This window comes from Apis florea, unplaced genomic scaffold (assembly GCF_048593485.1).
Source record: "Apis florea isolate Af1SG1 unplaced genomic scaffold, ASM4859348v1 contig_3811_pilon, whole genome shotgun sequence".
Taxonomy (NCBI): Eukaryota; Metazoa; Arthropoda; class Insecta; order Hymenoptera; family Apidae; genus Apis; species Apis florea.
The window spans coordinates 1,006,006-1,025,839 of record NW_028256868.1 but is presented as its reverse complement, the minus strand read 5'-3'; the positions used below and the strand labels follow the sequence as shown (position 1 = coordinate 1,025,839).

Below are 19,834 nucleotides of genomic sequence, written 5' to 3'. Positions count from 1 at the left end.
ATATAGGGGAAAAAAATGTTATCGATGATTTCCTTTGTTTGAAATCAAAAATCTTATAAACTTATTTGTCCATAAATATTAATCAATTTATGGATACTAATTTGATAAATAAATATATATTCGTAGCTAATAAAATTTAAATAGTCATTAATATATTATTCCATATATTTTACCCGATAATTGTTAAAAATAATAATCTCTATGAGTTCGCAGAAGATGGCGCATCATGACACGGAAACGGGAGGATAAATAAAGGAGAAAGATCGAGAGGAAGGGCTGGCTAACTAGCTGGTTGAGAGGGGTGGGACGCTAGGAAAGAAGGAAGGGCAGGAGAACGTAGGGAGGGAAGGATGATATAGGGTGAGGAAGGGAACGGGGAGAAAGAGAGTGAGAGGAGGGCGGCCGTGGTGTTGCTGACCCGACGACCGCTGTAACCTTGCGTCCCGACGCCGCGCATCCAGATCAAACCATCTCATGGATTATCTGAAGACCTTTGGATTCTAGGCAATCGCGTATACATACATCCATTTAGAAACCATCCTTTGCAATATTTTAGAACAGATCCTCCTGGCATGTAATATTTTCCCTTATTTTATATGTTTTTAAATAGGTATTAATCGATTTAAAATTATAATAATTAATAATATCGATATCTAATACATTATAGCTGATAAATTTTTAAACATTGAAGATTGAATAATAAATGTATAATGATATATACTTTTGATTATATGAAAAATCTATGTCGCATTCTTCTACGAACTCTGTTGAAACTCCATTGAAATATATAACTATCACATTTGCATTACACGTTATGGAAAACCGTTGTCGATATTATGCAGAATACATATAGACCGCTCTATTATCATTTACATTTTTATGAGAGTCAACCCACCCTTTAACCAGGATGTACGCTTCGTCTATGCATGTAAGTGTCATGAGATACATGATGCATGATTCTTATGGTAAAATTTGTAATAAAATGTCTATAGAAACTATATTCATTAGAAATACTATAGATTCTCAGATTTGTTAAAAATATTTGTTAACTAATGCGTATGTTAAATTTCAATATCAAGATCATCTTAGATCAACGTCTACGTCAACTTAGATCTATTTAAAATCTTTATCCTTAATTAAAATCTATAGAATCTACGTGAAATCATTTTTTAGATATGACGTTTTTTTAAAAAAAAAATATATGTTATAGTCTTTGAATCTCTTTTCGCGCGCTTTTTACGTTCATATAAAAATATAATATTATTATTTATTATAATATTTTTATCATAAAAATATTTCATTACTATTTAATTTTCAATTCTATTAATTTCTGTATCTAATAAAATATTGACATTAGAGAAATAAATATCTCTAAATATAATTCAATATTTTATTTAATTTTATTATCTGATAATATTTGGATTTTTTGAAGATTCCAAAATTAGTATTCTGCCATCTTGAAGAAAATAACTACACTTGTATGATAAAATATATCTTTCCATCACATGAAATATTGAATAAATATTAGAAAACTATATTATCAATAATTGTTTGTAAAAGAAATCTTCCTTAACTATTGATGCTAAATTAATTTATAATTTTAATTTTCTAACGCAAGATGGCAGTGTATGAAAAGATATCGGAAATCAATATTTTTTTTTTATGGAATTGAATATTATATTTATAATAGAAAAATTTATTTATTATAGAACTATTATTTTAAAATTTTTAACTGCTTAAATTTGGTATTTTTTAATTTTTTGCAGCTACAAGAATTTAAAATTATAAATATTTTGGCGGTAGGGTTAAATCATTTCTTTCCCGCCATGTGGCGTCATAGTCACATCGTGCCGGACATGCTGCACCCGAATTTGTACCGCCATATTGTCTCTTACGAGCAAGAAAAAACATTGTGATTACGTGGTGTAATTTTATTCGAAATTCAAGAAAAGTTGATTATTTGATGTATTTGGATTTTCATTCTAATTATTTATTGAATACGTGCAGAAGATAGAGAAGAAATAAAACGCCAATCGTTAAGTAATTACACAGGTATGTCGATCATTTTGTACAGACCTCGTGTTGGTGTGACTCGCCTAGCGGCTTTCCTTTGTTATCTTTTAGTTACTATTATATAAAACTCATAAGATTTCTGAATTATCTCTAATTAATGTTTAAGACCAGTGTTCATTTAAAAAAATTCAATTATTTGTCAAATAAGTGACTTTTGGTACATAATTCGTACATGCTGATTGTGGTTATTTTCATCGAATGTGACCGACAGTTCACGAGATTTTGCCTAACCGAAATACGGGAATATCATCTGAAAAGAAAATAAATTCGATTATTTTAAATATATGATATGTGACATGTGTTATTTCGTGAATTCCAACATTTTTTCATTCATTTTCTTGAGAATACATTTTTTTGCATGCCCATTCTTTCCCTCTTTATGGTGAAATATCGATGCGTCGAAGTTATTAGAAAATTTTTAGAATACGAGCAATACGTAACATTTGGAAATAACATATTCATGGAAAAATATATTCAATAATCCTCTTTGTCTTATTCTTTATATTTTATATATATATATATATATATATATTTTATATATTTTTATATCCTTATGATCGCATATGAATGAAGACGCCAATTAAAAACAATATATATGAAATTAATAGATTATGTCAGATACTATTGATCATCATTAAGAAAGAATGTTTAGTATATTTATCTACATTTTTTACCTTCGTTACCTTGTTATTCTTCAGTACTTATTAACTACAATCGATAAAGCATTTTAAAAACAACCATTTAAACAGTGATTGATGCACGTGAAATGTTTTATATTATATCGTGTTCTTCCATGTGTGTACGGGCATTTAAAGGGTCAACAGACTGTAGAGTCAGTTTTAGTTACGTGCTATTTCTAAGATACGTCTGTTCGGTTTCCAATCACCTTGCTTTCTAAGGCAGTTGTCCCTGAATATGGCATTGGTTATTTCCGTATACATATTATGTATATATTCGAATTATAGTTTAATCGTTCGAGTATAATCACGTGGTTACTTGTATAAGAATGAAGTATCATATTATTTTTAGAAAAGTATTTAAACTAATTTTTATAATAAATTATTACAATATATATGTAATTTTTTAAATATTGATAAATAAAATATCAAATATAATCAAAACATAGTGTTTGTCATTTATATAATATATTGTCAGTTAATAATTACAATTCATATTATGATTTCTGTTTTTATCTTGCTTGATAATTTATAATTTAAAAAAAATATTGAAATGTATTTCATCTCTTTTAATTACATTCGTTCATATTTAATAATATAATAATATATAATAATAAATATATAATATATAATAATAATGATTATAAAATATGAAATTATGTATTGACGATATTAACTTTCAAAAACTTTAAAAAAAAATTGTTATTTTATAAATTTTATATTTTATTCATTATGTAATATAATTAAATCATTAAATCATATTAATGAAAATTAATAGAATTCCAATAGAATTCTTATCATATCTCCATAATTATCTTTATTTTTTTATATGATATATGAATATAGAATATTTAAATATAAAAGTAATAATATTTATGAATTCTTACAATATTGATTAATATATTCCAAATTTAATAGTAAAATTTAATAATAAAAAATTATTTTTATAATACTTTTAAAAATTTATTTTTTAAATAAATTAATAATTTTATTTAAAGTTCCATTTATAAAAAAATTTGGCTTTAATCCATGTGTACAAATAAACAAATCTCCGTACACGCAAGGCTATTCTTATGTATATGTGATAAAATAAATTTATAGACGTTGGATTTATAATATATAGAATTGGATTTACTATCAATAGATGATTTTATTATCAATATAGATACGATGTAAACATAAGGCATCTAATCTATAGCGATAGAAAATATACCAGATTAGATCGTCGAAGGTTATTTAATTAAGGATAATTTACGGGTTATTTAATGGCCAAATTATTTATATCAATATAAAATATGATACATGAATTTTCAAAAATATTTCAATTGTTAATATATATTAATATATATATTAATATATAATTAGTTTATTTTTATTATTCAATTTACTATTTTTTGTCAATATACATAATCGATTATACTCAATATCAGTTATATATAGTAATTGCTTTATAATATCTTAATTCTTTTTTGTTGTATCAGTTACATATCAATGTATACTTTTACATAACATGATTATAAATTTTTGCATTATAAGACATTCTTTTTACGATCAGTCTTTGATCTTTAATATGCTGATTTATACATGAATTGAAATATTATCCATCAAAAAATTATTATTTCAACGGTTAATATAAAACTGTTTGAACGAGTAGTTCACACATTTTCCACAGAGGGTGCTGAAAAGTTTGTACGAAAACGTGTTTCACGAGTGCAGCAGGATCTTTCTTTTGTATTTCTTTTTGTTGTGGCTTTCATCGTCTTTCTCACGGGTTTCTCTTCCTCTTTTCGTTCTCTTTCTCCGTGATACTCGTTGTCCATGCTCGGTTACTTCATCGTTCTTTACGTGTACAGGTTGAACATTCCAAGAGCACATTGAACCGCCGCGGTCACCTTCATTTCATGCATTTCTATGCTGACGTTGTGTATAACGATCTTACTGAGTAAATTTGCCACTCGGACGAGTGCTTCCCTCTGTCCACTGATAAAACGAATACATGCGAGACAAATTTAAATGACGCTTACAAATAATGTTATAAGTCATAATACGCGACTTCAGTCATCGATACAATAACCGCGGTAGCATGTGTTATTTCAAAACGCGATGAAAGTATTTTTTAAACGTGATGGAAATACAGTTTGGTCGTCATCATGGAAAAGTGGCAAGAGGACCTAGATCTTTCTTGTATCTGGGTATATTTGAGATAATATCTGTTTTCGAAATCAATTATTGGATCATGAATCACTTAGTGTTTAAAAACATTAACATATCTAATTTAATTTATCATACATGTTTTGTGTTCAGTGATTTAATAAAAACTTCAAAAAAAAAAGAAGAATAATATTTGTTTGTGCATAATTAATTTATATATAGCAGTTAATTTGTGCATTTAGTGAATCATCGAAATGATCGATATATGTCTTGTGGTATGTAAACCCTTTGATTGAAAATTTGAAATTGAAAATTTTTATTCTATAAAAAAATAAATCCACGCATAACCTAGTTCTTGAAGCGTTCTACAATCTCCATTGGACAACCGGTTTCATTTTAATTTAACTTGTTTTTTTCCATTGCTCAGTATGTATCCCTTCTCTTTTTTAGGTAGCATGGGTAAGAAAGTTTAAATTGTGCCTCACCTTAGCTGATCTCCTTTCTTATTTTAATATATTCTATACTGAAAAAGATCAAGTAGCTATTGAATTTATCCTTTTAATGAAAATATTTGATGATAATTAGCAAATCATTTTATTTGTTCGTTTACTCATTATTCGTTATCGTTCAAAATAATTATAACTTATGTTTGCGAAAAATGGAAAAGAACTTTGGATTTTTTATAAAAATGATTATGATGTATAATTTATAATTATAATTAGTAATAATATCAATAAAACTATGAAACTATTCACACTTAATGACTATTCACGCAAAATTTATGCCTAATGACTATTTGATATGCAAAAGAAAAAAGGATCATTTAAATTTTGATTTAGATTATAATAAATTAGAAGAGATATTGTCATATTTATTTGATGATTATATATTATAAGCGAAATATTATTAAAAAAATTAATAATACATTGTGTAATGACTAGAAATATGCCGATTTTATTGTGCAAATATAATATTAAAGAAATCATTGTCGTTAAATTTTTCTAAAACAACTTTCAATTTAAAGATGAAAAATCAATATCATAAAAAAATTCAAAATAGCATACGATTTAGATGATATATCATTAAAGATTATTCCAAGGAAAAAACAAAATTTAGCATGCGATTAACAATCATAATAAATACAATTGATTATACATTATATTTAATATAAAAATTAAATTTTAAATTGTAATTTGTGATATAATTAAAAATTATATTATAAAATATAATATTATTATATTGTCATAATATTATCTCTATATTATTATGATATATTTAATATTGAAAATGTAATAGCATTACATTATTATTATACATATATACAGTATAATTATATTATCATACTATATTTATAGTTTATTAATATTATTAGTGTAATCATTGTCAGATTTGTCATATTTGTCATGTAATTAATTTCGTTATGTAATTAATTATTATACTATGATTAATATAATATAATGATATTGTGTTATTATATTTACTGATGAATAATTTATATTGTGATATTATATATCATTAATATGCTATTATATTATCTATAATTACAATATCTAAATTAAATAATTATTATCAAAAAATCAATAGTCTTAAAAAAATTATGAAGATTTAAAGTTTGTAATTATAAATTAAAAACATAATATTTCATCTTTCATACTATATAATACGTTCGTAAATGTACATAATTTTTTATACATAGTATCGTACAACGCATGAATGAATGTAGATCGTATTCGTTCAGTATATATTTGCATGCGATCATTATATGAATCAATGCTGATGGAATGTTCATATGACATAATAGATTTATTACTTGTCATACGGAATATGTTTTCTTTACATTTCTATTTCTCACCATTCATGGTTCATATTTGTCATATTTGTTTTTTTTTCTTTTTTAATTATATTTTTTTTATACATTTCTTAGATAAAAAGTTTAATTAAAAAAGTAAAAATATGTGTAATTACAAACATTGTTATTAAACAAAACGAATATATGTATTTTTTTTATTTATCATGTATAAATCGAGAAACTTTCTATGATTAGCAAATAGTTTTTTTTTTTACAAATAGCATGAATACCCGTACGAAATGGTTTATATGTATAAGATTACATACAATCATTCGAAATTATATTCTATGGTAACACCCGTATGATGAAAACCTATGATTTTATGCAATGTTGCGTAATCCCTTCCTTTGATCGTCAATTTTAACCTTTTACTTTTCAACACAGATTTCGCGATATATAGGATAAGCTAACTTTCTGAATTATATTATTCGAAAAATTTATATACCACTTTAAAATTACAAAATTACAAACAAAATTACAAAATATGTGTTATACTTTTTCTACGTAATACGATTCTAGAAATCATAATTGTTTATCGCGATTGTTATTATATAAGATATATTATTGGCAATACTAATTAAAAGATTATTTATTTAGATAACTGATAATATACTTTAATGCATTATTTGATAAATAGTGAATAACATTTGCATCTATAAATGCATGTATAAATGTATATAATTAGTCATGTTATTTTTTGAAATATGTTACCTTGGTAATAGAAACCACTTCCGCGTCTTTTACTCACAAACCATTTTCTAAAATTAAATTTGGCTATTCTATATTCGATACATATTGAAATTTTTATACTAACTTAAATATTAAAATCAAGATTTCATTCCTTTTAACAATTGTTCTGTTCGATTTAAGATTGCGAAAAAATAGAAGAAGAAAAGTAGAAAATTTATAAATGTTATCATTATTATCACTGTGTGAACGCCTCTTAATGTAATCGCGCCTGCGCAATTGCGAGCGGTTTCAGTTGACTCGTCTCTCTGGAGTTACCACGTGTTGAAAACCGCGATCGTTCCACTAACCGCAGTATCACGTTAGTCGTGTCAACGAGAGTGTTATCAATTCGCCTATTAATTATTTCGATAACTCTTTTCGAACTCTCGATTTTCATTTGATTAAAACCGCTCTTGATTCGTATATTTTTCAAACGAATAAACGGCTTTGTGAACACGTAGAACGATTACAGATGGAAATAAGCATGGACGTTATATGGGTGAGTCTTGTATGACAGTAAATCTAACCTTTATCATTAGAAGACTTCGTATTTGTGTTTAACAAAAATATTGATATTTCATATTGAATTGATATTTCAACTATTGTCGAAAATCAGAAAAAAATTTATCTTATTGATTGTATTTAAAAATACAATTTTTCTTATTTCGTTTTAATGGTATTTGATATTATTTTATAAAAATTAAAAGAAACAATGGAAATTTTGATTTCTCAGTTATTTGCCATAAAGAAATTTCAAGAGAAGGAAAAATTGATCATAATCACATATGTATATTATTTATATTTATTTAATATATTCCTGATTTTATAATATTTGAAAATTTTTTAATTCATTATATCTAATTTTTTTTTATTGGATTTAATAACATTTTATCAAATTATGGAATCGGCTTGGATGCTTTCTTTAAACTTCAGGTATCACAGATGGAAACTACAAGCCTGCATCACGCGAGGGTGAATGCACTGTAAAGTACATCTCATAATATGCGATACAGTTTAATCGAAGATGATTCTTCTTGAAAAAAAAAATAAATAAATAAAGATAATAAAAATATTTTTATTTAGTGTTTCTATAAAATATCAAATGTTTTGTTCATTTTAAATTTATATTATATGTTACAAAAAATCTTGTATGATTTGTATTTATATTACTTATATTAAAATACATATATATATATATTATTATATCAAAAATTATAATTAATTAATTATTTAATAATATATAATATATATTAATTAATAATATATAAATAAAATTAGTTTTTTCATTCAATCTCACGATACCATAAATTTTGTACACGTTGAATTATGTGATTTCTAATTAAATGAAATTTATCAAAGCATACGACAAAAATTTTTGATATGATTGATAAATATTAAATGAATAAATTGTTCTCATATTTTTATTTTTTAGATTCATAAATGTAATGTAATAATATACATTTATAATTTGAATTTATATAATTACTTTTATTGTTTAAAAATAATTTTCGTCCGTATTAAAGAAAATTTGTATTTTCATTTTATCTTTAAGAATTAATTTGAATTAAAAAATAATAGTTTATTCTTTATTGAATAAAAATCTTTTTATTTTCAAGAAATTATTAATTAATAATATATTATAATTATAAAATATATATTTATCATATTATCATTTTTGTGTTTATATATTAATCTAATATATTAATCTAATTAATCTAATAAATTAATCTAATAATTTATTAACATGATTTATTAATTGATATCATATTATATATCATATTATATAACTGATGACTTAAGATTTAATTTTAATTCTTCTATTATATTAAGAATATATATAAAAGTGAATTTTAATTCATTTAATTTTTTTCATATTAATGAATAAAATAATGAATGATTCAGATGTTTTTTAAATTTACGCTTTCATATTTATAAAACAAAAAATTTATTTGTATATAGACTTTACTGTTAATTAAACTATTCGAATGAATATAGTTGGGACCGGAAGTTATGCTTACGAAACAGTAATTAACAAAGGAAACCGAGTAAGACGAGAGGCTAAATAAGAATTAAATTTCATTGACTTTGCGCGGTCATTGTAAGATGATGATTATTTTAATATAGAACACTAAGATATAACTAATAACTAACATTAAAATAAAATTTATTAATTTGTATTCAAAATAATTGTATTATTTTTTTTTTATTACAGAATAAAAAGTTTTTTTATAACAACAGCTACAGTGGATTGGAAAAATGTCTGCTACTCATATCCAAATGGTAAAGTGGACTTTTCCAGCTTTTGCTCTTATAATTGGTCTATTATGGTACAAACGACGTCGAGCAGACAGAGTTGATCCAGGTGGAATTAATAAACCAGATCGCAACGAGAAAAATATCGCCAATCACAAAAAAGAAATTACTCTATCAAATTCTAACTTAAGTTTTTACGATTCTGGCATACAAACTGACGAATCCTTCTCACAAAGTTCTTCTAATCAACCAGTAGAAGAAATCATTTGTAGTCCTAGAAAAAAAAGCGAAAGTTTAGATATTCCACAAAGAAAAAGTGGTTCACAGAATATTTCTGTACATTCTAGAACTCCTCCTAAAGACGATCAGGAATGGTATAGTTTTGTGGATTCCTCGTCGAAAATGGAAATAGAATTAGGTTGTAATCCGAAAATAAGCAATTTTGATATGGTTGCAAAAAGTATAAGTACATCCTCTTTAGAAAATACTGATGATTCTGGAAATAAAATATTAAAAATATTTGAAAATGTTATTGAAGAGGAAGAGCAAAAATTATCTTCTGAGAATAAATCAATAGAATGTCAGTACAAACGAATAGATACAAACGAAGAAAATGATATAAATAATGAATGCAATTATCTTCCAAGTAAAGAACCATCTGTTTCTACCCCATCAAAAGATAATTCTAAAACTCCAACACAAGCATTATCTGAAAGGGATTCTGCTAATCACAGTCCAGTTTCTGGTGTTTTAGAAGGTAGTGTCACAGATGAAGCCAGAAGTGAAGGAAGCACAGACAGTGGAAAAGGTAATTAACTAAATTTAAATTCAAAATATTGTATCATTAATGCAATATCATATTTTATTACAGGAGGAAGTATTAAAGGTCATACAAAAGACAATGTAATTGCAGTAACATATGAATTTTCTATCCCACAAAATTTAGTTGGAAGATTAATTGGTCGTCATGGAAGTTTTTTGCAAAATATTCGACACAAAGCTGAAGTACATATAGTCGTTAAACGTCATCCTGTATGGAGAGATCAAAAAATTTGTGCCATAGAGGGTTCCGCGGAAGGAATTAACATCGCCCTAGATATGATACGACAAAAATTTCCTGAGAAGAAATATCCTCATGTGACTCTTGAACAGATTTTACCATTAAAAATTCCAGAAGAGATCCCGTGGGTCACTGAGTTAATGCAGTTATCATTAGTAGAGGGAATGAATAATGATGTTGTTATATGTCATATAGTGAAACCAAATCAATTCTTTGTTCAACTTCCTACTCATCCTACATACCCATCTTTGAGAATTTTAGACGAAAATATGACACAATTATATGAAACAACAGAATCGCCGCCAGCTCCAGATGAACTTAGTAGTATGTTTATAATATATAATTATAATCCATTTTTTCTATTACATTATAATTAACATTCTCGTAAATAAGAAGAGTAATTAATATAAGAGATTATTATTCGTTAACTATTACTTATTTAATAAGCAACTTTATTTTAATTTACAGAAGGTATGATCTTAGTTGCAAAATGGTATAACAGGTGGGTTAGAGTATACATTGAACAACCAGATCCTCACGGAGAACAGCATTTAGTACGATTAGTTGATCATGGAGGTTATTGGGTTTTTAGTAATACTGAAATGAGAAAAATTAGGTCAGATTACCTCTCGTTACCATTTCAAGCAATTGAAATATTTTTAGCTAATGTTCAACCAAAGGACGGTAAGTATAGAGTTATATTTTTTCTGCATTTTTTTATATAAATCAATAATTGTTGCAAAAAATTGTATATCAGGTGAATGGAATCAAGAGGCTTATAATGTAGTTGCTCACGTGTGTTGTGGGATTGTCGGTCAAGCTCAAATAGTAGGTTACATCAATACAAACACATACGTTAATCTGTATCTTAATATTCATAAACACGGAGTAAGTAAATCTTAATTCTAATGAAAAATTTTTGTTGATTATAAATATATAAATCTATCATTGGCATTATATATGCTTTAATCATTTTTATCTATCTTTCTAATTTGTTGAATTTATTAGGTGATATCTCTCGCTGATGAATTAGTAGCTCGTGGTTTCGCGGAATCCATACCATTAGAAAATATAGTTCCAGAAGAAGTATCAGTTTCTTAAGGTATGCATTAGAATAGTCTTTAATAAATATATTGTAAAAAAATCGTACGGTGATAATACGTGATGATATAAATTTTTTAGTCACTAATTACATATATAATTTCGAATTGATTCTCATACTCGGAGTTTAATATTTCATAATATTTTCACAGTTTAAGGAAAAATTCCAACAAAAAATTCTTCTGAATATTAATTTGAAAGTTTCTATTAATAGAGTAGTTTTTCATATTCTATTTGATATGCTCAGTTTCATATTTATTACATTTAGGTTGAGTTATGACATAATAGCATACATTATTCAATATATTAAGTATCAATGGACATATATAATGAATTATATTTCACGAGCATTTATAAATACTCCTCGTGTATGATTTGTGAGTACAAATGTGAACTATTATGTTTAGAATGTGGCATTTTTATGTGCATGGTTAAAAATTTTTTAATATTATTTCTTATATTAGTAAATGAAAAAAATTTAGATAAAGTTAACAGACAATAGAACGTAATTAAGCGAAAGAAAATACTTTTCTTCACGTACTTATATATATATATATATATATATACACATATATATATATACATATATACTCTATCAAAATACGCGATAGATTTATTAAACGCCAAATGTACGATATACGATATATATATATATATATACGTATGAAACGCCACATTCTAGCGGCAAAAATTGAATAATGAAGATTTAATACGATATTCAAATAATTTGTAATGTAAAAACAGCTATTTTACAATGTGATAGTATAATATACATTTTTTGTAAACTATATTAAAAAAAGTTTAAATTTTTCACGAACTGCGAAAGTCACATGGTATGGTCCATGATACTTTTATAATTAAAACTTCAGTTATTATTTTCTCTTTTCTTCTGATTTTTTTCTCTCTTACATTGCAATGCAATATACGTGAGACAAGTCTTTCAGATGATATTGTGACGGCTTCAATAATCAATTATAGAAACCTAAACAATCAACTTTAAGTTCGAATTTCGAATAAACGCAAGAACACGAAGAAGTAAAACTCTGAGGCTGTTAATAGAAAAAATGCAACTATGTGTTATGTTTCACATTATTTAGTTCTCAGTTTCTAAGCAGATTTTGATCATACTTTTGTAAATAGTGTAACATTATTACTCCGTTTATAAAATATTTATATAATACACCTTATAATGATTATATAATAAAAGAGGAAAAAATAATGATTAAATGCTAGTTCTATACAGTGATAAATGACAAAATATAAAGATAATAAAAATTTATATATTTTATACTTCTCAAACATTGATAAAGAAATGTGATTTGCATTGTAATTAAACTGGACGAATCGGGAAATTCGCTTCTCCATGTGACTTGTACTACTTATTACAGGTCAAATTTGTTTATCCTAACGTCATTTTTAATAAATATTAAGCTATGAAAGACTTATTTTTTCTAAAATCATATCGGATCGTTATATAGATTCTATATTATTTTTTTTCTTTTTTTATTTGTATTTGATATTGAAAGAATCACGAAAGACGGTGATATCTTTAAGTAATTGAGATTATTATCTCAAATTAAAAACTTAATTATCGATATTTTCTATATTTTTAATATTAGAGGCTTATCGTATAATCTATATTATGTTGAACAAATATTAACAAAAATTACAAAAGTATTTATCCATATATATATATATATATGATATGGAAAACATTTTCTACAATTTTTTTTATAATATTAATTTCTTCCTATGGAATATTTGCTTTCGATTATTACGGCAGATAAACTGTTTACTTCTTTGATACCGCTAAATATTTCTTAAAAATGTTCATGTAATTTTAAATATATGCTGCTATCAAGCAGGTTGTGAAAAGACTGATTGTCTTTTCTATAGATTTCACATATATTCTTTATAATATAATGTAATCATAAAATGTTCTGCGGTTTATTTTCGAGTATTTTCAAAACTCGCAGTCATATTTGTTATGCTTAGAAATAAAATATCATAAGCGTGATATAAAAATGTAAAAAAAAATTGCAAAAAAAAAAAAAAAGATTTGTAACTTTGCAGCTGACAAACACAGTTTTAAAACTGTTACATGTTAATATTTACAGTTTATTGATACGTAAAAACGATAGAAATATTTGTATAGGGATATACATATTATAAGATCCAATTATTAAGCCGTTTATTATTCAATTATATGTGCTTCAATGTATCACCGTCATGAACGAATTTTCTGAATCATTGAAATGTTTTTATGTCATGGTTAGTACAGTTAGTACAGTTAATTCTAATTATATGTATCGCAACGAAATTGTAACATGAAGATTTTATTACTCTTCAGTACGTCTTTCCAAACAGAAGAAGTACAAGTAATAAGATTTCGTTACGTTAATGTCTTAAATTCTAAGTACATTTACGTTGCATACATGTACATAGTATGTATACACGATTATGACAGCATCCGATTATTCATATTCAATTTCATTTATCATTATCAATTAAATTAAGCTCATTTTGTATATATCTCAATGTAATTTTCAGCGATTTCATTAAATTTACATCATTTTAATTATACAATGTTTATTTTTTCTGCGAAATTACAATATTTTTCACAATAAAAATAAATTAAAATAAGTTTTATAACATTTGTAATTTTTTATCTATCCAAAGACATTATATGCTTGATATAGATCTCCTGTATAAATTGAGTTGTCACGTATAATTTGATTGGTAGAAAAAAATAATGATACTGAAACTTATTAGACTTAATACAGAAATGAAAATAAGAAAAATGTTCTGTTTGTATTATATTATCAGAATAATAAAGGTTTTTACCCAAATAATACAATATAATAGAATTATTATTTCTTCCATCTTTAATTTTTTACTTTCAACTTTTTACTTTCACTTTTTCAATGATTAAACTTTAAACTGTAAATCTATATATAAGTCGCATAGTTCTACTTCAGGAGTATGAGTATTTACGCAATGAAATGGAGATAGTAACGTTGTAACGTGTTTTATGGAACAATACGAGAAATTTCCTTCTTTGTTTATTAATATTATATGATTTTTTTTATATATTACATATAAATGTGATATTTTTTGCCAATACGCGTACATATTTCTAACCTTCTTAATGTTAGTGAGTTTATTGAAATTAACCAATCAAACCTGTAATTCTTTCAAAGGACTTTTTATCAGCTATAAATATATATACGATCCGTGACGAACATTATGTTTAATCTAATTATCATATTATTTAACAGAAAATAATTAAATACAATAAATTGGTTTATGTTATAATTTTAATCATGGTTTCATTAACAAATAAAGAGAATCAAAAATCACATGTATTAATACCGGTTCTTCTTAGTGTTTGTGCAATTCCAATTTCTATGTTATTTTGGCTGATAAATGTAATTTATTCAGTTTTTTATTCGGATACTAAAAATCATTTAGAAGGTATTTTATAAAATTCATCATGATTTAAGATTTTTTTATTTTTTATCTTTGTATAAATACTTTGTTTTGAAAAATATAACCCTTTCTTCAGAGTATCTGGTTATTTCACCATGGAGATGGTTAATTGCAGTCTTGTTTCCAATTTTCATGGCATTTTGGGGTTGGAAAAAAAAAAGCTTGAACATTAGTGGTGCTATTTCAGGTAAGTAAATATTTCTTGAATATTAGACTGCAAAAGAAATATATATATTCTCAAATAATGTATTGTATTTTTAAATCATTAGGTTATCATTTAATTGTTCATTTTTCTGAAAATATTGTTTATTATTACTGAATAAAATATATAAAATTAAAAAAAATTGCAATATAATAAATAATATCACTATATTATTTAAAAAAAATTTATAATTATATTTTTTAAATGCTATTTAATAAATTTTCATATATTTTATAATTATGAAATATTTTATTTCAGGATTATTTGTGGGCTTCATTCTGACACTTACTAGTTTTGCCCATGTAGCTTGTCTTTTTTCATTTTTTATTACTTCTACTAAAGCAACTAAGTTTCGCTCCCATGAAAAAAAGAAGCTTGAAGCGCATTTTGAAGAAAATTCACAAAGAAGTTGGGTTCATGTGTTATGCAATGGTGGCATGGCAACACAATTGGCACTTTTATATTTATTAGATGTAGGATGTCAGGAACGACCAATTGATTTTGACAAATATTATAGAAGTTCTTGGTTGTCAATAGGAATTTTAGGTATATATATCGAAAAATAAAGAATCTTTAAAATATATTTATAATTTCTAAATATTATAATTTATTAGGAGCCATAGCATGTTCTAATGGAGATACTTGGGCTTCAGAAATTGGATCAGTTATTGCTAGTAAAGATCCTTTTCTTATTACTACTCTTAAAAGAGTTCCAAGAGGTAAAAATATTAAAATCTGATTAAAAAATTTAAAAAAGGATATATAACAGATGAATGGTGAATGTTAAGTAATTTAATGTGAAAATAGTAGTTTCTAAATGTTATTGTATAAAATTGTATTATTTTATCTTTCAAAAATATATTCATAATTATCAAATTATTTTAATAAATAATTGTCTATATTTATCTATAGGTACAAATGGTGGTATTTCCTGGGCAGGTCTGTTCATGTCTTTTCTTGGTGGTATAATAGTAGGTTTATCTTATTATTTAACAGTATTGATAACTGTTGATACAGTTGTACTACAATTAGCAACATCACAATGGCCTGTTATTATTATTGGAGGAATTGGAGGTTTTATTGGTAGTGTAATAGATTCTGTTTTAGGAGCAACATTACAATATTCTGGTGAGTAATAATCAATACTTTTACAATTAATATTACTATTTATATTTATTTATAATAAAATTTATTTTATTTTCAGGAATAAATGAAAAAGGATTTTTAGTAGAACATCCTGGAAAAGGTGTAAAACATATTAGTGGTAGACAAATTTTGGACAACCATAGCGTGAATCTTTTTTCTACAGTCATTATTGGACTTTCATTACCTGGAATAGCAAAATTAATCTTATAATAGATACTTAACTAAGTTTTAATATATATATATATATATATATATATATAATGATAATATTGTTAAATATCAGGGTACTTTTTTATTTAAAATTTTAATTTGTAATTTTTAATAGTAATAAATTATGTATTTACATATATAATGTTTATAGTTTTAACTTTAAATACTGTGCTTTTGTAATAAAATATTTATGATTTAGATGTGATTAGAAAAAAAATATTACATAAAAAGTAATACAAAATATATTATTTAAGTCTAATATTTTTCGTAATAATATAAATATTATTATTAAAAATAATAAAAGTAAATTAATTTTTTAAAATTATTTTGAAATTTTTTTTAGTTTTTTTTCTAAAATGTTTTTAAACTGTTTTGAAAATTTCTCGAATAAACTTTATATAAAGGGAATAAAAATATTAACTTTATTATAAATTTAAATTTTAAATTTGTACATTTATTTGTACAATTCTCAATTATGATTACATAAATAGCAAATATTCATAGCATATTCATGGAATATTTTTTACAAAAACTTTATTTATATAAAAATTACATCATGAAATTTGATATGATTTGATAAATAAAAATTATATTATATATTTACAATATCAAATTGTTGAAATTAAACTTGTAACATTCCAAACGAAACTTGCTTTATTTATACTAAATTTAAAATTATTTCTAGATCTAAAATTAAAAATGTATTTAAAACACATTAAATTAATTGTAATATATACAATAATCTAATTCTGAATTTATTTAAAATTTTAATAGAATATGAAGAAAAATATAATAGTTTTTTATATGCTAAATGTCAATTTAAATTTTGTTTGCAGTATCGGAAGAAGAATAGATAATTAAAGCTTAGGAAATCAGCGCCATCTCTAGAGTGGTGCTGATGAAACAAATATAGTGATAAAATAAAACTTAACTACTATTGCCATCTTTCGGATGACAAGAATAACATATTTTCAAAAGAATCCAAAAGATGATTTTAAAAATCAATTCTTAATCTATCTCTATTTTTTTCTTTATTATATGGTCTTGTTTATTGTTCTAAAAAATTTATGTTTTTAAGAAATGCTATCAATATCTGATTAATTTTATCGTTTTCTTTACCTAACCTATTGATTAAAAATTTTAAGAGAATCTATTCAATTTAATTTTTATAAATAATTTTTTTATTTTTTATTTGTAATTTTATATGAAATTTAGTTTGAATTTTAATGAAACTGATTCGGTAATGTTGAGAATGAAATTGAAATATTAAACTTAATATGGAATAAACATTGCATTAATTGTTAGGTTCTATACCTCATCTATAAAAAGATTAATACAAATGTAATATATATTTTATATGTATCTATAATATATATCTTACTTTATTTTTCTTATAATATGTGTAATGTACAAATAAATGAATTGAAATATATCGAAGCGTTTTTGATTTTAGACTTTTTATATAATTGTTTATTTACGATTTTAATTTTAGTTATCTAGATGATCAGACAATGTTTATTTATTTTATGACTTAATTAAAATATTAATCAGAATTTAGAAATAAAAATATTATATAATGAAGCTTTTGAAAATGAAAATATTTAAATCGATAGCAATATTTCAATAATATTTGAATAATATCTTTAATATTAAATATTTTATATTAATTTTATAGAAATTTATTTATATAAATTTAAAAAATTAAATAAATTATAAATTTTTGTATTTTAATTTAACAAATTTAAAAAATAATCTATGTTTCTTCAATAAATCTTAATTTTATAAAATCATAATTATTATTATTGATATTAACATATAAAATCTTTATATACAAATATAATTATAATATTTTTAATGAGAAAAATGTTTTAGAATCCAAAAAATATCTTTTTAAAAATTATACTTATAATAATGAATTTTTATGATTTTTATGATTTAATTAAAATATTCAAACAAGTAATATTCAATAAATAGTTTTCTATTTTCTTAAATTAACTTTGAGATCCAAAAAATAGTACTGTTAAAATTTTCCAAAATATTATTTGACATTTTTATAATTAAAATTTCCTTCTGTCACCTTATCTTTTATATTAATTCTAAATATTTTTTTTAGAATCACAATGTTCATCATCAAAATAGTCTTTTCTTCATTAAAATCTTATTCCTCGTGAAAACACACCTTTTAATTTTCAACGAATCATCGTGATAATATCTTCATGAAATATCTCCGCAGAATTATACTCTGATCTTGAAACCGCCTTTGATCTTGAAACCTTCTTTGTCTTTGATCTTCGCTCAATGGTTTTGCTTTCCTGGTATAAATAGTTTGAAACTCTTCTTGTCAACAATCAGTATTATCAACACTACATCTGTTCTTTATCGGATACATCGATCGACTTAATAAGCATCCTGGCGTAATTATCGTGAGTTTTGAAAACAGGAATAGAAGCGACCAGTTGCATGGTCAGTTGATTATTGTCCACGACTCGTTTTTTGTCCAGCACTTCCTGCATGGACGATTGATAGTCACACCGTTTCTTCTCCCGGCATCGGACCTGCGGTCGATCGGATAAACTGAAACAGTCAACGTCCCATAATGGACTTGACATGGGCACGTCACTGGCACGACACGGACAACTCTTTCCCTTTCTACACTCTACGCCATCATGTATATTAGTTATATAGATGTCGCTCGTGTTATTTTCAAGCTTATGTACAGCAGGAGATTTTTGTATTAGTAATTTAGAATCCATTTGTATATTATCCGACATGATTCGCACAAACATTTTTCTTTGTCTTCAACTGAAAATAATATAAAATCATATTATATAGTATCTAAAAGTGTAAATGTGTAGCATTAATCATATCAGATAGTATAAACGAATCCTTGTCGT

The 19,834-nt window shown here is 24.4% G+C and overlaps 3 protein-coding genes and 2 long non-coding RNA genes across 17 annotated transcripts in view; 3 read left to right on the top strand and 2 right to left on the bottom strand.

The window, feature by feature from the left end:
* The window catches only part of LOC147656102 (uncharacterized), a 32,566-nt gene extending 31,701 nt beyond the window's left edge, over positions 1–865 (top strand). The window contains exon 2 of the long non-coding RNA XR_015295055.1: positions 214–865. This is a non-coding gene — a long non-coding RNA (uncharacterized LOC147656102). The remainder of the gene's footprint in view (positions 1–213) is intronic.
* An 815-nt stretch (positions 866–1,680) lies between these two features.
* On the bottom strand, positions 1,681–3,188 carry LOC116414073 (uncharacterized). Its single transcript, XR_015295051.1, has 2 exons — positions 2,748–3,188; positions 1,681–2,323 (listed from the first exon to the last, which is right to left on the bottom strand). It is a non-coding gene; the product is annotated as an uncharacterized LOC116414073 (long non-coding RNA).
* On the top strand, positions 1,853–14,752 carry spoon (A-kinase anchor protein spoonbill). Of its 5 annotated transcripts, none has more exons than XM_086916997.1 (7): positions 1,853–2,052; positions 9,692–10,540; positions 10,604–11,116; positions 11,261–11,476; positions 11,550–11,680; positions 11,801–11,894; positions 12,872–14,752. In XM_086916997.1, exons 2-6 carry the CDS (start codon positions 9,736–9,738, stop codon positions 11,891–11,893), a joined length of 1,758 nt encoding a protein of 585 aa, XP_086773123.1. In that variant the 5' UTR covers positions 1,853–2,052; positions 9,692–9,735; the 3' UTR covers position 11,894; positions 12,872–14,752. The 5 variants fall into 5 exon arrangements, with proteins under 5 accessions (XP_086773123.1, XP_086773120.1, XP_086773122.1 ...); XM_086916998.1 differs by lacking the exon at positions 1,853–2,052 and adding an exon at positions 7,552–7,978; XM_086916994.1 differs by having other exon boundaries at positions 11,801–14,752.
* A 71-nt stretch (positions 14,753–14,823) lies between these two features.
* On the top strand, positions 14,824–17,077 carry LOC100869941 (transmembrane protein 19). Of its 2 annotated transcripts, XM_012484423.3 has the most exons (7): positions 15,034–15,367; positions 15,459–15,569; positions 15,843–16,130; positions 16,199–16,303; positions 16,497–16,523; positions 16,602–16,712; positions 16,789–17,077. In XM_012484423.3, the coding sequence occupies exons 1-7, from the start codon at positions 15,217–15,219 to the stop codon at positions 16,938–16,940; spliced, it is 945 nt and encodes a 314-aa protein (XP_012339877.1). In that variant the 5' UTR covers positions 15,034–15,216; the 3' UTR covers positions 16,941–17,077. The 2 variants fall into 2 exon arrangements, with proteins under 2 accessions (XP_003692221.1, XP_012339877.1); XM_003692173.4 differs by having other exon boundaries at positions 14,824–15,367; positions 16,497–16,712.
* A 1,636-nt stretch (positions 17,078–18,713) lies between these two features.
* Dh31-R (Diuretic hormone 31 Receptor) overlaps positions 18,714–19,834 on the bottom strand; it is a 98,242-nt gene continuing 97,121 nt past the window's right edge. For 7 of the 8 annotated variants that reach the window (XM_086917007.1, XM_086917006.1, XM_086917004.1 and 4 more), the window contains one exon: positions 18,714–19,514. In XM_086917007.1, coding sequence (XP_086773133.1) covers positions 19,467–19,514 — 48 coding nt within the window. In that variant the 3' untranslated portion in view covers positions 18,714–19,466. Of the gene's footprint in view, positions 19,743–19,834 lie in introns of all 8 variants that reach the window. The other variant, XM_086917005.1, reaches the window with a different exon arrangement.

What these genes read in the sequence shown, in the direction of transcription:
- spoon (XM_086916997.1), top strand. Translation starts at nt 9,736, where the DNA reads ATGTCTGCTACTCATATCCAAATGGTAAAGTGGACTTTTCCAGCTTTT. An exon ending in AAGCACAGACAGTGGAAAAG is followed by an intron (nt 10,541 to 10,603) that starts GTAATTAACTAA and finishes ATTTTATTACAG; the next exon opens with GAGGAAGTATTAAAGGTCAT. An exon ending in AGCTCCAGATGAACTTAGTA is followed by an intron (nt 11,117 to 11,260) that starts GTATGTTTATAA and finishes TTTAATTTACAG; the next exon opens with AAGGTATGATCTTAGTTGCA.
- LOC100869941 (XM_003692173.4), top strand. Translation starts at nt 15,217, where the DNA reads ATGGTTTCATTAACAAATAAAGAGAATCAAAAATCACATGTATTAATA. An exon ending in CATTAGTGGTGCTATTTCAG is followed by an intron (nt 15,570 to 15,842) that starts GTAAGTAAATAT and finishes ATTTTATTTCAG; the next exon opens with GATTATTTGTGGGCTTCATT. An exon ending in TCTTAAAAGAGTTCCAAGAG is followed by an intron (nt 16,304 to 16,496) that starts GTAAAAATATTA and finishes ATTTATCTATAG; the next exon opens with GTACAAATGGTGGTATTTCC.